Here is a 21,050-nt window from a genome sequence, read left to right as displayed (position 1 = left end):
GCCATCTTGATCTCTGGGAATGCTGATGTGCATCTTCAGTTCTAGGAGGTTCCCAAATTCTCATTTAGGTTCCCACTTCCTCCGTAGTTGACTGGGAATTCCTTTTAGGGATAAAGTCCAGGAAATGGTAAGACTCCACTTGTTTCTCTTTTGCAAAGAATCACAGTCCTGTGATGTGTTTTTCAATATCTGAAATGTCGTTGCCTGTACTTTGTGCAGTTTTCTATTTGTTAATGGTAGGAGGGTATATTCAAACCATCCTACTCTCTCATGCCTGAAATCAGAAGTCTCTCTAATGACATTTTGAACTTCTCTCTAATCTTAGATAAACTGGTCTTTAAACTGTCTCTCTCTCTCTCTCCTTTTTTCACTCGGAAAATAACCTGGGAGACAATTTCCTTAAGGTAGATTGTGAAACATGAAGCTCCAGCATCACAGGTTAATGTGTATATGACATCCATTTCATAAGCTGACATCTGCGTGGGAATCTGCAAAAGTCTTAGAGCTACCAAAGCATTACCTACAGCATGCAAGAATGGAAATATTAAAGAGTTAATGCAAATTGCTTGTACAAACTACATTGTTTTTCTAAACAGCGTACAGAGTATTAAGTAAATCCAGACATGATAATCTATAAATTAATATGGATTACTATGATTTTCCTTCCCTTCATGTATGGCTCCTCTAAATTTTGGCTTTTTAACCATAAAGCCCCAAAAGAAGTCAAATAAATTACTTTTCTATATTTTGAGGTAAAATTGTATGTAGTTAGGAGAAGTGAGATGGGAAGGTGCAGTTTATTGCTGATTTTGCTTAATTTCATGCAGCTGTTGTGGATGGGCGTACAAAGCAGTTCAAATGGCTCCTACGTCTCCCAATTTTTCTTTCTTTTCCTTTTTACTAAGGTTAAGGAGAACAGAAAGGGACGGAGCTTTAGTGGCCACTAAAGGTTTTTAAATAGGGGAGTGACTTGATCAAAATCGTTGTTTTGGGCAATACTGACCTGAGAGTGAAGAGAGATTGGAAAGAAAAGAGCCCTGAAGTGCAAAAACGGCTTTAAGGCGACTATCTAGGTAAGGCCACTGACTTCAGCTGAGTGTCAGAGGGCGGCAGGCTTTTCCCTAAAAGACCCAGGGGGGACACCATGTCTTAGAGGTCAAGACGTGGAACTTTTACTGGTGTGCCAAGGGTTGGGGATGGACATGGGGTACTCAATTATATGTTCACATTATGGAGCAATGGAGGAGATTCGAGAGAAATATAAATACTCGGGGACGCAACAGCAAGCAATCGGAAGCCATCTGCCCCAACTTGCGGCCTTCACAGCCTCAGTCCCAGGGAAAGGTCCCACGCCTTCAGCAGTCTTGGTTATGCAAATAAGCGAGAACCAGGCGGGCGCCCTTTCCCAGGCTCCGCCCCTCTGGCCGCGCGCCTGCGCACTCACGTCCCGCCAAACCCACCCCTTCGCCTCCCCCGCCCGCGTGGTCGTCGCCACCGCAGCCGCCCGAGAGGAACTGGGGGAGGACGGTGGCCCGCGAGGCTCGTCGCAGACAACGCGGCGGCGATGTCCGCGAGCCAGGCGAGTGCCGCGGCGGCAGCGGCGGGGCCTTGCGCGCGGCAGGGCGGCCTGGGCTGCGGCCTCCCTCCGGTTCCCTGGAAGCGGGCCCGCGACCAGCGCGGGAGCAGCAGCAGAGGCGGAGGCTCCAACGCGTCTCTCTCCTCCCCTTCAGCTTGAGCCAGGGGAAGCCAGGCGGCCCGGGTGTCTGGAGGGGGTGTCTGCTGTCCGAGAATGGGAATTCTCTTCACCAGAATATGGAGACTGTTCAATCACCAGGGTGAGGAGCTCGGTCCGCGGGCGTACGGGTGGAGGAGAGGGTCAGCTCGGGCCGGCTGGGTAGGGGGTCTCCGAATACTTCCGGAATGTGGGCGGCGCGGTCGGGCGCCGCCTTAGCGCGGGGTGCAGGCTGCGCCGATACGGCCCCGGGACCGTTCGGTTCCCGCTCCCGAGCTTGGGGATGGTTCCTGACTCGCAGCCCTTTGTCTTAGGGGACCTTCCTAATAAGTCTTTTCCGCAATACACCCATTGCTCCGATTTCGATTGAGAGTGGAAAATGTTTCTTGCCGTACGTCCAACGTCCCTAAGTATCACGGCCTGGCCTTTCAGCCCTTTCTTTGCTCACCAATTGGATTTGGACACCACATAGAAATGCTGGGGTCTTCTGGAATGAAGGTTATAGATTGCGGCCCTAACCGCACCACTGAGCGACCGCTGTTGCAGAATGCGGAAACCGGGAGGAATCGCTTGACTTGTCCAGTACACCTCTGGTTTATGAGCCTGCCTTCCACTGCCATCCCTCTTTGTGTGTGTTGGGGGCAGCGGGAGTTCTTCTGCCTCCTGAATTGAGATGGACTTCTCTCCATTTGTTTTCCTTATTATACCTGTGTTTCAGGTTAAGCTTAAGGTCATTTTTCTACTCGTGTGGGTTATTTGCTTAGACAGTTTTTGTTTGCTGGGTTAAAAATGTTAAAGTGTTTCACTGAAAGTTTTAAAAACATACCATATGAAACATTTGTTAACCATAGGTAACTAGCAAGTTACTAAGTGTTAAGTGTGTTATATAGGGATGCTTAAGTTCAGCCAACCTCAGACATGACCATGAAATACATATCAGGCTTATTAAAATTTGTTACAAAATGACTAAAACTGGGGAAAGAATATAATTTGAACCCAAAGACTGGATACTTATTAAGATATAGTGGCGTACTTTTGTTTCTTTTTAACTCGTTGGGTGGTTCATCATCCCGCTGTCAGTAACTTAGTTTGTGTTTTTCTCTTGTGTAAGCTGGTTGGTGGTGTTACATCCCAGTTTTCCAATAAAGACTTACGTGAATGTTGATATCTATTATGTACACGTACTACAACCACCTCCTTCATGATCTAGCTGCTCTTGTAAGAAGCTTAGGGGAAGCAAGCATAACTAGAACTTGTGATCCTTAATGTATCTTTTACACACACACACACACACACACAAATGTGTAGATAACGTGATACCGAAAGAAAGGGCAGTATCAATTTTTCTGATAAGAGGAGTTTTCATAAAGTAGAGAAAATCAGTTCTAATCAGCACTGTCTCTGACTGGCCTGGCTGTTTGTGTTGGGAGCAAGAGAGTGGGAACCAGTCACTTAAACTCTGGTTTTCTGGTCTAGGTTTTCTCACCTAGAACACCAGGGTTCTGTGGAGCCTACAAATCTTGTAAACTTTATTTCTACATTTCAAATATTAAAACTTACATTGCTGTAAGACTGGTAGTACTTACAGTAGATAAGATCTATTCTAGTTTTAACATCCATCATTTTATATTATTTTTAGCAAAACTAGTGTTTCATCTGCTGTGAGGTTTAGAAAGACTGCTTGTTAATTGAGCTCTAGTACTGCCAGAAAAATAGATATCACCACTTTCTGTTTTGAGTCAATGATAAAATTATTTGTTTCTGTAAGTTAAGAATAATTGAGAACTTTGCCAACAGCTCCTTGGAGTAGTAAATAATAAGAGTGTGTGCTCTGGTATCACTACAAATTGCTAATAGTAGTGTTTTTATAACCTGTATTTTGTGGTACTTTTTGACGGGATGTTTATGTCAGTTTGGCAGAAATTAATAAGGGAATTAATGAAGTTAAGTTCTAGAAAATTAGATGTGAATATTGTGAAAATATGAATAAATTATTTCTCTTCTGGTAAACAATGTGGCTTATCAATAGGGTCACTTTTCAGAATATCCACCATTTAATGCCAGATATTTGTTGGTTTTTTTTTTTTTTTTTTTTTTTTGAGACGGAGTCTTGCTCTGTCACCAGGCTGGAGTGCAGTGAAGTGATCTTGGCCCACTGCAACCTCTGCCTCCCGGGTTCAAGCGATTCTCCTGCCTCAGCCTCCCGAGTAGCTGGACTACAGGCGCGCGCCACCACGCCCAGCTAATTTTTGTATTTTTAGTAGAAATGGGGTTTCACCATGTTGGCCAGGATGGTCTCGATCTCTTGACCTCACGATCCGCCCGCCTCGGACTCCCAAAGTGCTAGGATTACAGGCATTAGCCACGGCAGGGTTTTTTTGGTTTTTTGTTTGTTTGTTTTTCTGTATAGGACGTATTTAAGTTAGATATGTCTTGGACGCTCTTGTTTTACCTTCAGTGGATTCAGAATACAATCTTATATTCTTTTCATAGAAACTCTTGGAAAGAATGTTTCGGGAGATTACAGAATTTGCCATCTGATGAAACTTAAACTAAGCAGTATCTCCTGTTTCTGAAACCCCCTGAGAACAGCTTTTTCAGTTAAAGCTCAGATTGAGTGCACAGTGAAAGCTCTTTTGTATACTGTTCGAACTAGAAAAACCGGAGGTCACATTTAGATGATACTGAGCTTTAGTAGAGTACAAACTTTATCCTAGATGCTGTCATTTAAATCATTTTATTGTATTTTATGTTTTAACAATCTTTTGAAGTAGTTATTTCCCCTGAAAAGGGAAAACTGAGGCTCAAGTGGAATGATTTTTTTTTTTTCCCCAGGCCATACAACTGGTATATGCCAGAGTCAGGCAAGTTAAAACACTGAAGGAATGTGTTGCTGATTTTTGGTCTTTTTAAAGAAGAGATCAACATCATTTTTTCCTCCCTCCTCCTCCCCCCATTAACTTTTTTAGTTGCTAAACTCTAGGTTGTCTTTAGAACTTCGAAAAGTTGCCATTAGTAACTTTTTTTATAGAAGAGCTTGTGATCAGTGGTTTACTTGTTTTCAATAAACAAATATTTAAACACCTATTTAGTCCAGGAACTGTTCTAGGTGGTGGGAATAACAGACAAAACAGACAAATTCCACTGCCTTTATGAAGCTTTCATGCAGTGTGGGGAGACAGGAAATTAACTCACTTTGTCTCTACAAGTAAAATAATAGTGGTTAACACTTGTGCAAGGTTCACACAGGTTGTTTGATTTAATCTTCACTTAGTTGATTTACTCTTCACAACAACCCTACTAGGTAGATATTATTCCCCTTATTTTACAGGGGCAAGGAAACAGGTAACTTGCTTAAAGCACTATAGTTAAAAGTGATAGACCTGGATTTTAACTAAGATTATCTAGTGCCAGAATTATTTCTCCTACACACACCTCCCCTCCACCCCCCTGGATTTTAACCGAGATCTAGTGCCAGAGTCAGTTCTACACACACACACACACACACACACACACACACACGTTTGCCCACAACTTCATATAAGAAGGACTTTGTATAAGAAGGACTCAGATAAAAAGAACTGACTCTGATGTGAACTATAAAAGAAGTTGTGGAATTTCCTCCTTAATGGCCTTGTATTGCTCTCTTGATTGGTTGCTAGAAAAGGAATTGTAAGTATCAATGGGTGCAGAAGAAGCTGCCTGTGCTTCAGGAACCTGATGCTGAGGAAGCCACCTCTGCCTTTGGCTTATTATTATTATTATAAGGGAGTTCAAATGTGTAGAGAAGAGTACATATGGAAGCTGAGTAGCCAAGGGGTAGACTTGCCTCTTAGCTTCTAATACACATTCTCCTCAGTTTATGATAGGATTATATCCTGGTAAACCCACTGTAAATTGAAAATACAGTAAGTAAAAAATGAGTTTAATATGCCAGACTTCCTGAAAATCATGGCTTCAGCCTAGCTTGCTTTATACATACTCAGAACATTTACATTAGTTTACAGTTTGGCAAAATCTAATTCAAAGCCTATTTTATAATAAAGGTTGAATATTTCATGTAATTTATTGAATACTGTACTGAAAGTGAAAAGCAGAATCTTTACCTGGGTACTTGAAGTATGGTTTCTACTGAATGTGTATTGCTTTTACAATATCACAAGTCAGAGACCATTTGTAAACCCTTTTTGCATGCTCTGTGGAAGTGGAGCTGGGTCCTTTAAACGTTTTTCTTTTACCACTGGGCAAAATGTTAAGCTTTGTTGATAGGCTGTACTGGAGGGGCATTGCAGGAGGAAAGGGTGTTTGTATTTAGTTATAGTGTGCTTTCTTGACAGGCTCTGCTTGTAGCATGAACACCTTCTCCAAGGCCTGGCTCTTGTACTGCACAGTGGTCAGCAGCAACCAGCAGCGTCCCCTAGTACCTGTCTTAGTTGGTTTCATAATGGAAGGTCTCCAGTGAAATACCTCTCAATGAACAGTTTTTCCCAGCACCGAAGAGGGAGGATTTTTGGGCGGGTCCCACCTGCTGCTTCTCTGCCATTCAGTCAGCCAGTGTTAGGGAGTGGGAGGACCTTTATCTCAACCTTAGGGGTAGTGAGTGCTTCTTGTGTTTGTCATTCCCGTAATCTTTTAGCCAATCTCTCATTACTCCAGTCCCCTGTAATATTTTTTTTGATATTGAACTTTCCAAGTTCAAATTATTGTGTGATTTCTGCCTCCTGATTGGATCTCTAATTTTGCCATGTATAATCATTGCTTTTTTTTTTCCAGCAACCTCATAGTGCAAAAGAGAAGTTTGGTTATTACCCTGAAACTTCATTTGCCATTACTGAACTAGCAAATTTATTTTCAAACTTTCTTTTTATTGATAAGACTTTTAAGTTTTAAAAATTGAACTTTTAATACAAAATGACTTGATCAGATATCTCCCTCCTAACCTTTATATTTTCCAGATCTGATTTACTTGTTCATGAAAAATATTAAGCTCATGCTTTATTCCAGGATCTGTTCTATGGACTGAGAGAACTTTAGTGAACTTGACAAATGGAATTTTTTGCTCTGAGAGACAAAGAATTGATAGGGCTTAGTGATAGTTCAGACATGAGGTAAGAATGATGAATTAGGATGACTCTCCATTTATTTTCCTTGGTGTTTTTGTGTTTTCCGATGTTGTATGATTCACAGAGATAGTAATTCTCTACAATAACAATTATTATGCTTAAGTTATTGACTGATGAGTTGGGGGGAGTACATATTAACTTTTAAAGACTGGCAATGAATGGAACTGGTAGACTGCCTCAGTGTGTCAAAAAGAAACGAAGGAGAAGGGAAACAAGCATTTTCATGACAAAACTGTAAGGTATTGATTGGTACGTTGAAGCCTAATTGATAATTCACAGTTCCATCAAAGCATTAGAACAGTGTGGTTGTTGTGGCTTATTTGAGTAAATACAGGAATGCTGTGACATAGTCTAAAATAAAAATCATACTAAGCAGTAAACTTCTGATGATTCGCATGCATCAAAGAGTTGGAATGGCTGAAAGTTTTATTACATTTGTCCATAATAACATTCTCATAGTAGGCATATTGGGATTCTATGGGGTCTTTATTTTGAAGTGCATTATAGCACTTTTTGGCTACAAATTTACATTTTGTATAGATGCTTTTCCTTCTTGCTAATGAAAGGAATAGGCTGTGGTGGTGAGAGTAAAGATGTTCAAAGAAAGTTCATCTAGTATTAAAAACTTTGTGACTAATCTGACCCTATCATTGAGTTGACATGTTTCTCTTTGAGCCCATTGCAGAGTTTGATCTTAAGTTTATAGTTCTCATTGTGACCTACATGCTATGTCTTAGATTTAGGAAGCTATTAAAAATGGTCATTGGTGGCCGGGACACAGTAGATCGTGCCTGTAATCCCAGCACTTTGGGTGGCCGAGGCAGATGGATCACCTGAGGTCAGGAGTTCTAGACCAGCTTGGCCAACATGGCAAGACCCCCATCTCTACTAAAAATACAAAAATTAGGCCAGGTACGGTAAACTTCTGATGATTCATGTACAGGTGGCTTACACCTGTAATCCCAGCACTTTGGGAGGCCAAGGCAGGTGGATCATGAGGTCAGGAGTTTGAGACCAGCCTGGCCAATATGGTGAAACCCCGTCTCTACTAAAAATGCAAAATTAGCTGGGCGTGGTGGTGTGTGCCTGTAGGCCCAGCTACTCGGGAGGCTGAGGCAGGAGAATCCCTTGAACCTGGGAGGCAGAGGTTGCAGTGAGCTGAGATCATGCCATTGCACTCTAGCCTAGGCAACAGGGCGAGACTCAGTCTCAAATAAATATATACAAAAAAATTAGCCGGGCATGGTGGCACCTGCCTGTAGTCCCAGCTGCTTGAGAGACTGAGGCAGGAGGAGAATTGTTTGAACCCAGGAGGTGGAGGTTTCATTGAGCCAAGATCACACCACTGCCCTCTAGCCTGGGCAACAGAGCGAGACTGCGCCTCAAAAAAAAAAAAAGGTCATTGGTGCTTTATTGTAAAAACACACACAAAAATAATTCAGATAGAGCTATGTTTTGGGAGAGAGCAACTAGAACTTGGCAATGAATGTCGTTTGTAGGTGTTTGGGTGGAATAAGGAGGTAAAGATCCTCTGAATCATGGATTCTTCATTGGAATGCCCTCCAGAGATCTCAGACTACATGTGGTTTTTTGGGATATTTTCCAGGTTCTGTTTATGTTTGATCGGAGTTTCTTTCTTCCTTTTTCAAGTATTTTACCATTTGTTAAGAATATGGTATGTTCAAATATATTAGTTTGGTTTCCCTTGATTGACTTTAGAAATCTGCTTAGGTCTTAAGAGTTTGGGGGCATGGTTGCATATTTATGCATTTGTAAGTGTATAGGAATTCATTGAGTTTGTAAAATTAAGCAGAAGAGTAAGGTCTGCAGTGTGGAGAAATGGCGTGAGCAAAATTAAATGATTGGAAAGTTTATGACACGTTCTAGAGACCGAGTAGAGCAGCTTTTCTAAATTCTAGGAGGTAGGTCAAGAAGAGTTAGGGGAAGATTTGGGCTAAGGCTTAGCTTTCTTTGTCACACTCATCCTTTTTCATCATGTTTATCTAACGATATTACCTCAGTTTACTTACTCACTTTCAGGTGCAGCCAGAAGGTTATGGGTCCTCCAAAGCTTCAGACCTTGGTTAGTTTCCCTCCTCTTGTTCATAGCCATTTTACCTTTCATCTTTCCTGTTCTACTGTAACAGTAACCTAACCTTTCACCTACTAGGACTTCCAGCCATTTCTAACTTTGTAGGGCAGGACTGGATTTCTTTCCCTGCCCAAATTCCACAGCTAGCCGCTTCATTTCTTTCTTACCACCGGCTCCGACGCGCTTTTCTCTATTAACATTTTCCACCATGCCAGACATGTGGATTCTGTCTATTTATTTATTGGAGACAGGGTCTCACCTGTCGCCCAGGCTGAAGTGCAGTGACACAATCTCGGCTCACTGCAACCTCCGCCTCCCAAGTTCAACTGATTCTCATGCCTCAGCCTCCCAAGTAGCTGGGACCACAAGTGTGTGCCACCACACCCAGCTAATTTTTGTATTTTTAGTAGAGACGGGGTTTTGCCATGTTGGCCAAGCTGGTCTTGGACTCCTGACCTCAAGTGATCCACCCACCTCAGCCTCCCAAAGTGCTGGGATTACAGGTGTGAGCCACCGCACCTGGCCGAGACATGTGGATTCCTACCCTATATCATCTACTATACCTTCTCTCTCCAGTGTGCTTTCTTTATTTCTAGGCACTGTTAAAGAAAGATTTGAAGCAGTTTAAATCCTAATCCACCACAGGATAGGTTATCTAATTTCAGCTTATTGATTCTCTAGTTCATTCCATACAGTGGGTGTAAAAGATGATGCATCTTGAAACAGTTAACCTTTTCCTTTCCTCAGTAGGCCAACTAACTTGTGTTATAAGATGAAATTCTGGAATGAGTAATTTCTGCCATCTGCTTTATCTTAGGCTTGTCTCTGTGTTGTTGCACATGGTTTTGTTCAGAGCAGTTTTACCTTGGTGATCATGTTCAGCTAGTGGCCAGGTATGATAAAGAATCTTACCTCTGCCTCCTGGGTTCAAGCGATTCTTCTGCCTCAGCCTTCCAAGTAGCTGGGACTATAGGCACGCGCCACCAGGCCTGGCTCATTTTTTTGTATTTTTAGTGGAGATGGGGTTTCACCACCTTGGCCAGGGTGGTCTTGTACTCCTGACCTTGTGGTCCACCTGCCTCGGCCTCCCAGAGTGCTGGGATTACAGGTGTGAGCCACCACGCCCAGCCTAAGAGTCTCTTTTTTTTTTCTTTTAGTAGTTTTCGCCAAGCTAGTTTTTCCTAACAGAACTGTTAGAAAGCACCAGGTTTGGAATTAGGACGTAATAACCAAGTCCTAGGGACATGGCTGAAGTAAGGAGACCACTTTAAAAAATACCTGTACTAAAGCCAGATGAGGTTTTACTTTAAAGCTCTCATTTTAGGAGGCTATATAGTTTTTTCACTGATATGTCCTACTGTTATTCATTGTATCCTTTGAAACTCCTTTTAGAAGTTCTTTGGAAACAAAATTTTAAATAATTCTTCATATTTCACTTAACAACAAAAAGATAGCACTCATTTTAGATACCTTTTAACTCATGACCAAGATGATATCAGGTGGCTCGTCTCCCACTTTAAAGTCAAGTTCATCTTCAGAGTTTAAAAGATTTGCCACCATTAGGTGACAGTATTCAAAATGGTGTACCTCAGGCTCTGAAAGCAGTTATGAAAGAAGCGTAGCAAACTATTTTGAAAAAATGGTAACGTGGTTGGAATAAGGGTTTAACCTTAACTGATTAAGGACCTTGTAAGAAACTAAGAGAGTACTGTTTTTTACTTCATGGTCTCTGTGTACCTTATTTATACATATATACATTTTTTACTCATTCTTTATTGTTATATATTATAGATTCTTGCCTATATTTTTGTTTCCTTTTGGACTTTTCCTGCTAATTTTGTACTATTTTTAGGGTACCATTTCTTTTATTTGTCGGAGTAATTGTATTTTCTTCCTGAGTGTTGACAAGCCCATCTAAATTCTGGCCTGTAGCTAATACATTGGGGGAATGGAGAGGAGGCGGGGTGGGATATATTCCTGGAACTTAAAAATAAGCTGACATTTTGGCCGGGCGCGGTGGCTCAAGCCTGTAATCCCAGCACTTTGGGAGGCCGAGACGGGCGGATCACGAGGTCAGGAGATCGAGACCATCCCGGCTAACACAGTGAAACCCCGTCTCTACTAAAAAATACAAAAAACTAGCCAGGCGAGGTGGTGGACGCCTGTAGTCCCAGCTACTCGGGAGGCTGAGGCGGGAGAATGGCGTAAACCCTGGAGGCAGAGCTTGCAGTGAGCCGAGATCCAGCCCCTGCACTCCAGCCTGGGCGACAGAGCGAGACTCCGTCTCAAAAAAAAAAAAAAAAAAAAAAATCTGACATTTTGAGAATGCTTTGGTTAAAAATCAGTATTCACCTGGGAAGCTAAAAACTTTTACCCAAGTCAGAGATCAGAGTATAGCTTGATAATGAATTCTAGTTGTATTAAAAATGTTTATGAGTGCTTGTATTAATAAAACTGTAGAGGAGTTATGTCATCAGAAAGGGAATGCTTAATTTTGGGACATAGAAAAATGGAGTTAGGCAGAATTGCCATGCTATTTAAAAACTTTGTAGGTGCAAAGGTACCTTTTCTCAACAACTCGATTACCTTGCCCTCATGCAGGTGTGGCCTTGCTCTAAAGATGAATTCAGGCCAGGTACAGGGGCTCACACCTGTAATCCTAGCACTTTTTGAGGCTGGGGTGGGAGGATCGCTTGAGCCCAGGAGTCTGAGACAGGCCTGGGCAACATAGGGACACCCTATCTCTACAAAAGAAACAAAATATCCAGGCGTGGTGGTGCACACCTGTGATCCCAGCTACTCAGGAGGCTGAGGTGGGTGGATCGCTTGAGCCCGGGAGGTTGAGGCAACAGTGAGCCATGATTGTGATACTGCAATCCAGCCTGGACAACAAGAGTGAGACCTTGTCTCAAAAAAAAAAAAAAAAAGGATTCACATCAGTCATTGCAGCCTGTAACACTCCTTGGGTTGGGATTCCATGCTCCCCAAGTAATCATCTGATTTTAATTCAGCCACCATGTAACATTTCCTCAGGGATAGACTGCACTTGTCTCTCATTTTTAAACATTTGGTCTTATTGTATGTTACTCATTCACTGTTCTTATTTATGTCTTAGTCATTTCCATGAATTGCCCTCTCTGAGTCCTGTCTATTCTGGGATAGTAGCAGAATTGTTTGTGGATCTGGGAGACTAAGGGCCATAGACGGAGTTTCACTCTTGTTGCCCAGGCTGGAGTGTAATGGCATGATCTTGGCTTAGTGCAACCCCCGCCTCCTGGGTTCAAGCGATTCTCCTGCCTCCGCCTCCCAAGTAGCTGGGATTATAGGTATGTGCCACCACGCCCCGCTAATTTTGTATTTTTAGTAGAGATGGAGTTTCACCATGTTGGTCATGTTGGTTGTGAACTCCTGACCTCAGGTGATCCACCCGACACCTCAGCCTCCCAAAGTGCTGGGATTACAGGCGTGAGCCACCAATCCGGCCTGGGCCCTAGGTCTTTAAAATGATTCTTAATAACTCACAAAAGGGACAGGTGGTCATGTCATTTAAGGACCCTAGTGGATTGTATTAAAATGTTTTATTTGCTTGATCTTCCTATTTTTGTATAATAGCAGGTGCCTATAGATCATTAGGAATTTCCTCTGGTAAGTGGCAACTATTTGGAAAACATCTACCATTTGAATTATAAAGATCTTACTCTGAGGTGTTATAATCCTCAACATTTATTACTTATAGAATGAATATTAATTCAACATTTATTGAGTACCTTCTTTATGCCAGGAATAGTTGTTGTCACTAGAAATGTAAAGATGATTAATATGTATTCTATATGGTTGAAGATGCCTTCTTAAACTGAGATTAGTGCACATGTAAATAATTAGGATAAGTGGTAGATTAGAGGTAGTGTGGGAAAGCAGGAGAAATTGATTCTACATGGAAAGCTAGACTTTAAAGGATTGGTCTAATTCCCTAAATGGATAATTAGGATAATTCCAGCATTTGGTGATACCACGAGTAGCTGTAGAGAAATGTTTGCTGTGAAGATATGTGCAGCTTATGTAGGGAGAATGACTTGAACTTTAGTTTATAGATGCCCTTCAACTTATGATGTAGTTATGTGTCAGTAAACTTGTTGTAAGTTGAAAGTAACTGAAGTCAAAACACATTTATTACATCTAACCTACTGAACATCATAGCTTAGCCTAGCCTGCCTTAAATGTGCTCAGCACACTGACGTTAGCCTCCAGTTGGGCAAAACCGTCTGATAGCACAGTATATACTATTATGCAGTACTGGTTGTTTACCCTTGTTATTGCATGGCTGACTGGGAGCTGCAGCTCGCTGCTACTGCCCAGTGTCTTGAGAGTGTCGTACTGGATATCACTAGCCTTGGAAAAGATCAAAATTCAAAATTTGAAGTACAGTTTCTAGTAAATTTTTATCTTTTCCTGGGCTGGTAAAACAGGTTAAGAACTCTCTCCTCTTCAGTGCTAGGCACTGCTGTGTGCTATTTTAATTGTTAAACAACCCTGAGTGATAGGTAGTATTTCCCCTATCTTACAATGAAGAAACTTAAGGTCAGAGAAATAATAAAAGTCATTTGCTCAAGGTCTTATAATACCATTAATATTTCCTTCAATTATCTGTTTCTATGTAGTAAGCCACTCTAATTTTATGACTTAAAGCAATGATTTATTATTTTTCATGTTTCTTATGAGTCGGCTGAGCTCAGCTAGGAAGTTCTACCTTGGGGAGTCTCCTTTGGTTGCAGTCAGATAGCAGCTAAAATTAGAATACTCTGTAGGTTCAACCAGGCTGCATAGCCAAGATGGCTTCTTTACTTGTCTGTCATCTCAACTAGAATGGCTGGAAGAGATAGGGACTGACTGGTCATCCCTTTCAACAGGGTCTCACCACATGATCAACTTGGGCTTACTCATTAAAAGGCACAGCAGTCTTGGACTTGCTATATGGTATCTGACTTACCGTAGGAGGACTTGTCCAAGACGGCCAGGCAGCAACTGCAATGTTTCTGATGATTTAGGCTCAGAAATCATGCCTGGTCATTTCTGTTGCATCTGTGGGTTAAAAGTAAGTCACAGAGCCAGCCCAGATTCAAGAGGAGGCGGCTACATAATGGCATGACTATCCAGAGGCCATCTTGGACACTAGTTTCTTCCACATGCTGTGCTGTCTTTGCGGATTGCTTTCAGACGGCCTGGAAATAGATGGGTCTTACAAGGGCCTGGCTGAAATGTGAAGAGGGGGCAAGAAAACATCTGGGGAACGTGAATGTTTGAAAGAAGACCCAAGGAAGAGGAGTCATTGAAAAAAAATGAATGACTAGAGACAGGAAGAAAACTTGGAGAAAGTGGTGCCACAGAAGCCAAACGGGGGGAGGGAGTCACTGCCACCATAGCCATAGGTTCTTAGATTTGTTTTTCATGTTACAGTGGCCCTGTGGTTTTAAGGTACTCATAAATTACAATTACCCATTTAAAAAATGGTCCTTTTTTCCTTCCCACTCATTCCACTCCACATACACGTACCCAGTTGATGCCTGAATTTCCTGTTAGAACCTCATTGACGTAATCCATTGTGAAACATTTATACTTTAAGTCATTTGTAGATCGTTGTGATTATATTTGGTTTACTTTACTGAGAGTAGGCTTGCCTAGGAGTAGAGGAAATGTAGTGCTGTGACTTCCTAGAGAGGAGGTTGGAAAGATGAGAGTTGTCTCTAGAATAATGGCAATGGGGAAGGTGAGTATAATGGCACACTTCTGGTGGTCTTGCTAGGATGTTCTTTTGACTTCCAAGAAAGTATAAAGTGCCATGCACTGAATTATGCCATAGATAGAAGGGTGAAATACGGAATTTATTTTTGTCTATAATCGAATTAATCTTTTTTCTCCTTTTTTGAAGAAAAAATCACTGGTGTTTTCTCTATTTCAGAGCACAAAGTTATCATTGTTGGGCTGGATAATGCAGGGAAAACTACCATTCTTTACCAATTGTAAGTATTAACTGTCTTAAAAATTATTTTATTTCTAGTTACTTTTTTGGCCTGGGTGATATTCGATCAATGAATGCAGTAAGAAATTACATGAAACCTAAGTTACCCTGTAAGAAAGCAGGTTGACTATAAACCTGGAGCCAAATCTCAGCAATACTTTGTAGAAAGCAAAAAATTTGTATGATATTGAGCATATAGTTGGCATTGAGTTGTCCGCTTGTTTTGTACTGAAACTCTTTTGTTTGTAGAAAGTAGAAAAATATGGCCGGGTGCAGTGGCTCATGCCTTTATCCCAACACTTCGGGTGGCAGAGGTGGGAGGATTGCTTAAAGCCAGGACTTTGAGAAACTGCTTGGGCCACGTAGTGGTATGCCATCTCTTTATAAGATATATATATATATATACATATATTTTAAAATTAGCTGGATGTAGTGGTGCACACCTGTAGTTCCAGCTACTCAGGAGACTGAGGTGGGAAGATTGCTTGATCCTATTGAGGAGGTCAAGGCTGCAGTGAACCTCATGCCACTGATTATGTATGATCATGCCACTGCACTCTGGCCTGGGTAACATTTAAAAAAAGAAAGTAGAAAAATATTTGTTTTTATAGTTTCCTGGAATGATCTAGTATATGCCAGATAGCCTAAGACCTAGTTCTAGCCCTGTTTAAACCCTCACTCATGTTGTAAACTAGTGGGAAAAAGATATTTAGGTATAAATTATAAAAGTTTATGCTGATTTGTCCTTGATTAAAAAATTGTTCAAGCAAGTTAGCTTCTGTGCTAATTGTAAAATATATATAAACTTTTTCCCCCAGTTCTATGAATGAAGTTGTACATACATCTCCTACAATAGGAAGTAATGTAGAAGAGATAGTGATTAATAATACACGTTTCCTAATGTGGGATATTGGTGGCCAAGAATCTCTTCGTTCTTCCTGGAACACTTACTATACTAACACAGAGGTAATGTTTCTTACAATATTTAATGCTTGGAAAACAGAATGCTTGGAAAACATCTAGATTTGAGCCCTTATAGTTAATCTTTTTGAAATATCACAGTATGTTAATATAGAGAGAGTTTAAACAGAGTAAAATCTTTGATTTCCTATTCCAGGGTCATTGTTCGATATGTCCACTATCATTGAACCTCTATAGGGAGAATTGGTGGTTAATTATGTTTTGATTGTGTATTGATCCCAGAACTTGTCTTTAGTAGTTTTTTTTTTTGTTTTAAATGACTTCCATCTCATAGTTTATAATTTCATTTCTCTCTATTTATGTTTGACTGAGTTTAGCTCACCAAATGAGAGGGTTTTGGTGGTTTGAATCCTAGCCAGTTTTACTATTTTCTTTTACAAAACACAATTGCACATTAAATAATTGTTTTTCTTTTCGTTATAAGACATTTTAGATGTAATCATGTCTTTTAATTTACACATTATTTTCCAAAGGAAATTTCAGACCTTTGACATTTAAGTGCTTCATTGCATAGACCTGTGAATTAAAAGACTGACAATTGTTTTCGTAGTGTTCATTATAAGTTAATAAAGCTGGTTTATATGTATGGAAAGCTGACTTTTAAGTCATTAAGAAACCATTAAGTGTATCTAACAACCTGATTTCCCAACACTGCATTAGGCATTTAATCTTTTTTTTTTATAAGGGAAGTTATGTGTGATTATAAAGGTATATATGCTACTGTATACATAATGCTATAGGTTTCAAATTCATGCCAACACTCTGAAAATTAACAGCTTTATTAAAATACCTTGGAATAAAATGGGCCTTACAGTGATAAAGTCACCTATCAGTAAGCTGTCAAGTGAGAGGGGAGGTAAAGTCGCAGTTCTCTCATACATCTGCCTTTTGGTTGATGAAGTCTGAAGAATAGAAAAGATCCAGAAAATCGTAAGAGTTTATTTAAAAATTAAGATCTAGGTCCAAAAAATAAATAGTGCATGTTACTCATAGGCGGTCAGAACCAACTTGGGCATCATAAATGCTATCATAAAGTGAGTAAGTTAAATCTCCATCTGTTCCTGCTGATCTGTTGCTTTTGGGTGCTCACGGAGTTGAGGAAGCAGTGCGAAGGAGCTCAGTCCTGTACAGCAGTCACAAGTCTTTCATTGCACCTTCTGATCCCAGTCTCATCAGTTCATGAAGGGGTTGTGCTTGCAGGTAGCAGGTGATACTTATGTAAGGAAGAGAGCTTGTTTTTAGATAGAGATTTATTCTTGCAGTTGGTTGATTTTTTTTTTTTAATTGATTTCTTTAACTGTCACATTACTTTACTCCCATACCCATGCCCTTTTAGGATTTCAGATTGATATTAACAAATAATATCTACCTGGAAGTAATAAATTCAGGATCATATTGTATGTTTTTCTTACTGATTTGTAGTGCAAATAGATGGATATAGGCCCATTAGCATTCAAGATACTGAAAACAGACATGCGTTATATATATTAGTTGGAATGTTAGTATCATATATTCTCTTTTCTCTAAAAATTAGTAAATATATTAAAATCGGTCAGACCTTTTGGCTTCACAATGTATAGGTAGCTCTGATTTTCCAACAATACCATAAGATTCCAATTTCTTGATATTAATAGCCTGTATATCAAATAAACACATTATAAATTTTACAGATACCAAATTATGTAATCACTAATAATTTTTTTGTAATTATTTTAGTTTGTAATAGTTGTTGTGGACAGTACAGACAGAGAGAGGATTTCTGTAACTAGAGAAGAGCTCTATAAAATGTTAGCGCATGAGGTAAGTAAGTAGTCTTTTTACATTAGATATGGGGAAGGGTATGTGAATCGCTATTTTGTTTTCTAGTTTCTCATGAGGGTGCTATCAATTTTAAATTTTTAAAAATAATTAGTTATTTGCTGGCCACGCCTGCTTGATTATTTTGACATCTCCCAATTTGGAATGTATCTGGAAGCAGCAGAAAGATTATGAAGTAAGTTGCAGAACTTTATTTCAGTTATCCTAGATACATTTGGTTTCACAATTTTCCTGGGCAAAAGTAAGTGCTATAAGTGGCTTTCATTTTGCATTTTGAATAGATTAATTATACAGAGGATTATCATTGGAAATGAGATTTTAAAGTACCTGTGTGCTTAGCAATTCTTGATTGTTACTCAGCAGACTAATATTTAAATGTAATTGCTGTTAGATTTCTCTAATACTGTCCCTTTGACTAAACAAAACTAGATGACTAGCCACATTTTCTTAGTCCTTGAAAAATACCGGCCGGGCACAGTGGCTCACTCCTGTAATCACAGCACTTTAGGAGACGGAGGTGGGAGGATCACTTGAACCCAGGAGTTCAAAGACCAGCTGAGCAACATGGCAAGACCCCATCTCTACGAAAAATAAACAAAATTAGCCAGGTGTGGTGGCATGCACCTGTAGTCCCAGCTACTTGAGAGACTGAAGCAAGTGGATTGCTTGAGCCCAGGAGGTCAAGGCTACAGTGAGCTGTTCTTGCCAGTGCACTCCAGCCTAAATGACAGAGTGAGACCCTGTCTCAAAAAATAAAATTAAATTAAAAATAAATAAGTAGAAATAAAAATAGATTTAAAAATTAAGTTTTTTAAATAGAAAAATATTACGATAATGTAAGTTTAAAAAACAATAATATAGTCAACTTCATAACTATAATATAGTGTTTATATAGTATTTAGTAAAATTGAGTATTTTTGGATATTGCAGAAGCTACTTTCTCAACTCATTTATAGATAGGAATAGAAAAAATATTTAGATATGTAGAGTTTTTTTATTTCAGTGGAATGTTTTGCAAAGCTTAGGAAAACGAGTATCTTTGTAGTGAAGTTTTATGTTAATTTTATTATTGATTTGATGATCTGCTTTTGAGATTTGCTTTAAGAATTTTGTGTATTTCAGGCAACCTTTCAGGGCTTTAGGGAACCAAACCTAGTAAAGTAGTTTTGTAAGTTGAGGTTCCTCGTTTCCTTATGACCACTAAGATGCACCTTTTCCTATTTTGGACTCTTAATTCCGGCAGCTGTGTTTAAACCTCGTGGAGGTTTACAGAAATACATCTTGCCATTCTGTGTTCATTTGCCAAATTCCATTTCTAGTTGGGATACAAGCAATAAGCCATAACAGAGGCAGAAGACAAAGGTTTTTTGTTTTTTTTTTTTCTTTTCAACTTCATATTTTGCAAAAATGCAGCATTTTTCAGTTTATTCCAAAGGGTGGTTTTATGAAGAGTTTGGAAAAAGGAAAATTGATACAAATGTTATTTGTCTCTGGGCTATATCTTTTACTTTGTTAACAGGTAGTCACCCTATCTGATTTTTACTCTAATTGGCCAATATGCAGCAGGATCAGTATATGAAGAGCCCAGTAGCAGGGTTCAAAGTCTTTGATTTTTACTAGCTGAGGGCATTAACTTACATAGGTCACTTAACCTTATCTGTTATGGGTGAGTACACTGGGGCCCAGAAAGGTTATGTGACTTGACTAGCTTTTTAAGATCTAGGTTTTGAACTTGAGTATTCTCATTCAGACTCTTTATTAGCAGAAGAAAAAAGAAGACATAAGTAGGGCCTAGTTGGAAAGTGAAAGGAGACTGAATGGGGAGATGACCAGAGAAGAAAGGAATTACAGATGAAGATGGGAGTTTGAGCAAGCTACTCAGTAGGGTCAAGAAGAGCCAAACAGGCAGAGTTCTGGAGAGAGACAAATGGATCAAAGAGTGAGAATGTGTGAGTGAAAAATAAATGTAGACATGATGTTACTTGGATGTTTCATACATACTACATAAACCAACAAAATCTTATTGTCATTGCTGATAACGATTCTTTACATTATTGCAAAATACAAAACTAAAAATTTTAAAATAATTTTCAAAGTTTTATCATAAATGAAGTGTTCAACTTTAAAACTCATTAATTTTAAAATGGTTCCAAACACCAAAGTCTGAAATTTTATTCAGAGTGACTCAACTTCTAGGAGTTACCTTCACAAATGAAGTGTTTTTGCTGTTGTTGTTGTTGTTGTTGTTGTTTTGTTACGGAGTGTCACTCTGTTGCCCAGGCCAGAGTGCAGTGGCACCGTATCGGCTCACTGCAACCTCCGTCTTCTGGGTTCAAGCAATTCTTCTGCCTCAGCCTCCCGAGTAGCTGAGATTACAGGCGCCCACCACCACACCCAGCTAATTTTTTAATATTTTTAGTAGAGATGAGGTTTCACCTTGTTGGCCAGGCTGGTCTCAAACTCCTGATCTCAAGTGATTTGCCCACCGCAGCCTCCCAAAGTGCTGGGATTACAGGCGTGAGCCACTGCGCCCAGCCCCCAAATGAAGTTTTAAGAAACAAATTGACAACTATGTATGGTATATAGAAGATGCTAAGTAAATATGTCTTGCAATTGCTGTTATTCATCTCCTTGATAAAACTAAAATATATCTTAGACTAAAAATTTGTAGCAGAAATGGTTTTAAAGTGTTTGAAATGGCTTATGTACAAAAGATCACCATTGTTCACCTTATACTTTGACCCCTTGTTAAGTCGAGTTGATGAACAGCCTTAATTTAATATATCTATTTTCTACTGTTCTAATGTATACATATTTGGTTTTGGGGTTATATAATAGAAAGCAAATGAAGATTTTCTTCTCTTTCTAAATATTTAAAAATTGATAAAATAACTTCTTAAAAGTCAAGAACTCTAAAGTTTGAAACTTTGAGATCTAGAAAAATTGATTTAAGGTATTTGGAGACCTTTTATTAAATGGCTTTGTTTTTTGTATTTTTCAATTTTCAGTTTAGGGGCTTCTACAAATAATTTCATCATTAAGAATGAATACAAATTACTTATAATAATATAAACTATGTGTCGTAACTTGTGCCAAGTATTTGTCAGAAGGTTGTTCTTTCAACATGTCAACGTTAGCAAACTTGACCTATATAAGACTTCAGCACACACTAGCAAGACATACTGAAACTGAGAAGATAGAAAGATAGGAATTAAATCCCATGGAAAGTCCATCTACTTATTGACTCAGCCACATAACAACTATTGATAATGGTTTCTTTTATTTGTG

General features: G+C 39.6%; 1 protein-coding gene across 2 annotated transcripts in view; it reads left to right on the top strand.

Annotated features, from left to right (window-relative positions):
- Positions 1–1,516: 1,516 nt before the first annotated feature.
- ARL5A (ARF like GTPase 5A) overlaps positions 1,517–21,050 on the top strand; it is a 32,112-nt gene continuing 12,578 nt past the window's right edge. The window contains exons 1-4 of one of the 2 annotated variants that reach the window (XM_005573184.5): positions 1,517–1,835; positions 14,904–14,964; positions 15,782–15,929; positions 17,661–17,744. In XM_005573184.5, coding sequence (XP_005573241.1) covers positions 1,790–1,835; positions 14,904–14,964; positions 15,782–15,929; positions 17,661–17,744 — 339 coding nt within the window. In that variant the 5' untranslated portion in view covers positions 1,517–1,789. The remainder of the gene's footprint in view (positions 1,836–14,903; positions 14,965–15,781; positions 15,930–17,660; positions 17,745–21,050) is intronic. The other variant, XM_045367079.3, reaches the window with a different exon arrangement.

The sequence above is a fragment of the Macaca fascicularis genome, chromosome 12, assembly GCF_037993035.2.
Source record: "Macaca fascicularis isolate 582-1 chromosome 12, T2T-MFA8v1.1".
NCBI lineage: Eukaryota > Metazoa > Chordata > Mammalia > Primates > Cercopithecidae > Macaca > Macaca fascicularis.
The sequence above is the reverse complement of the archived record's forward strand: the minus strand, read 5'-3'. Positions and strand labels throughout refer to the sequence as shown.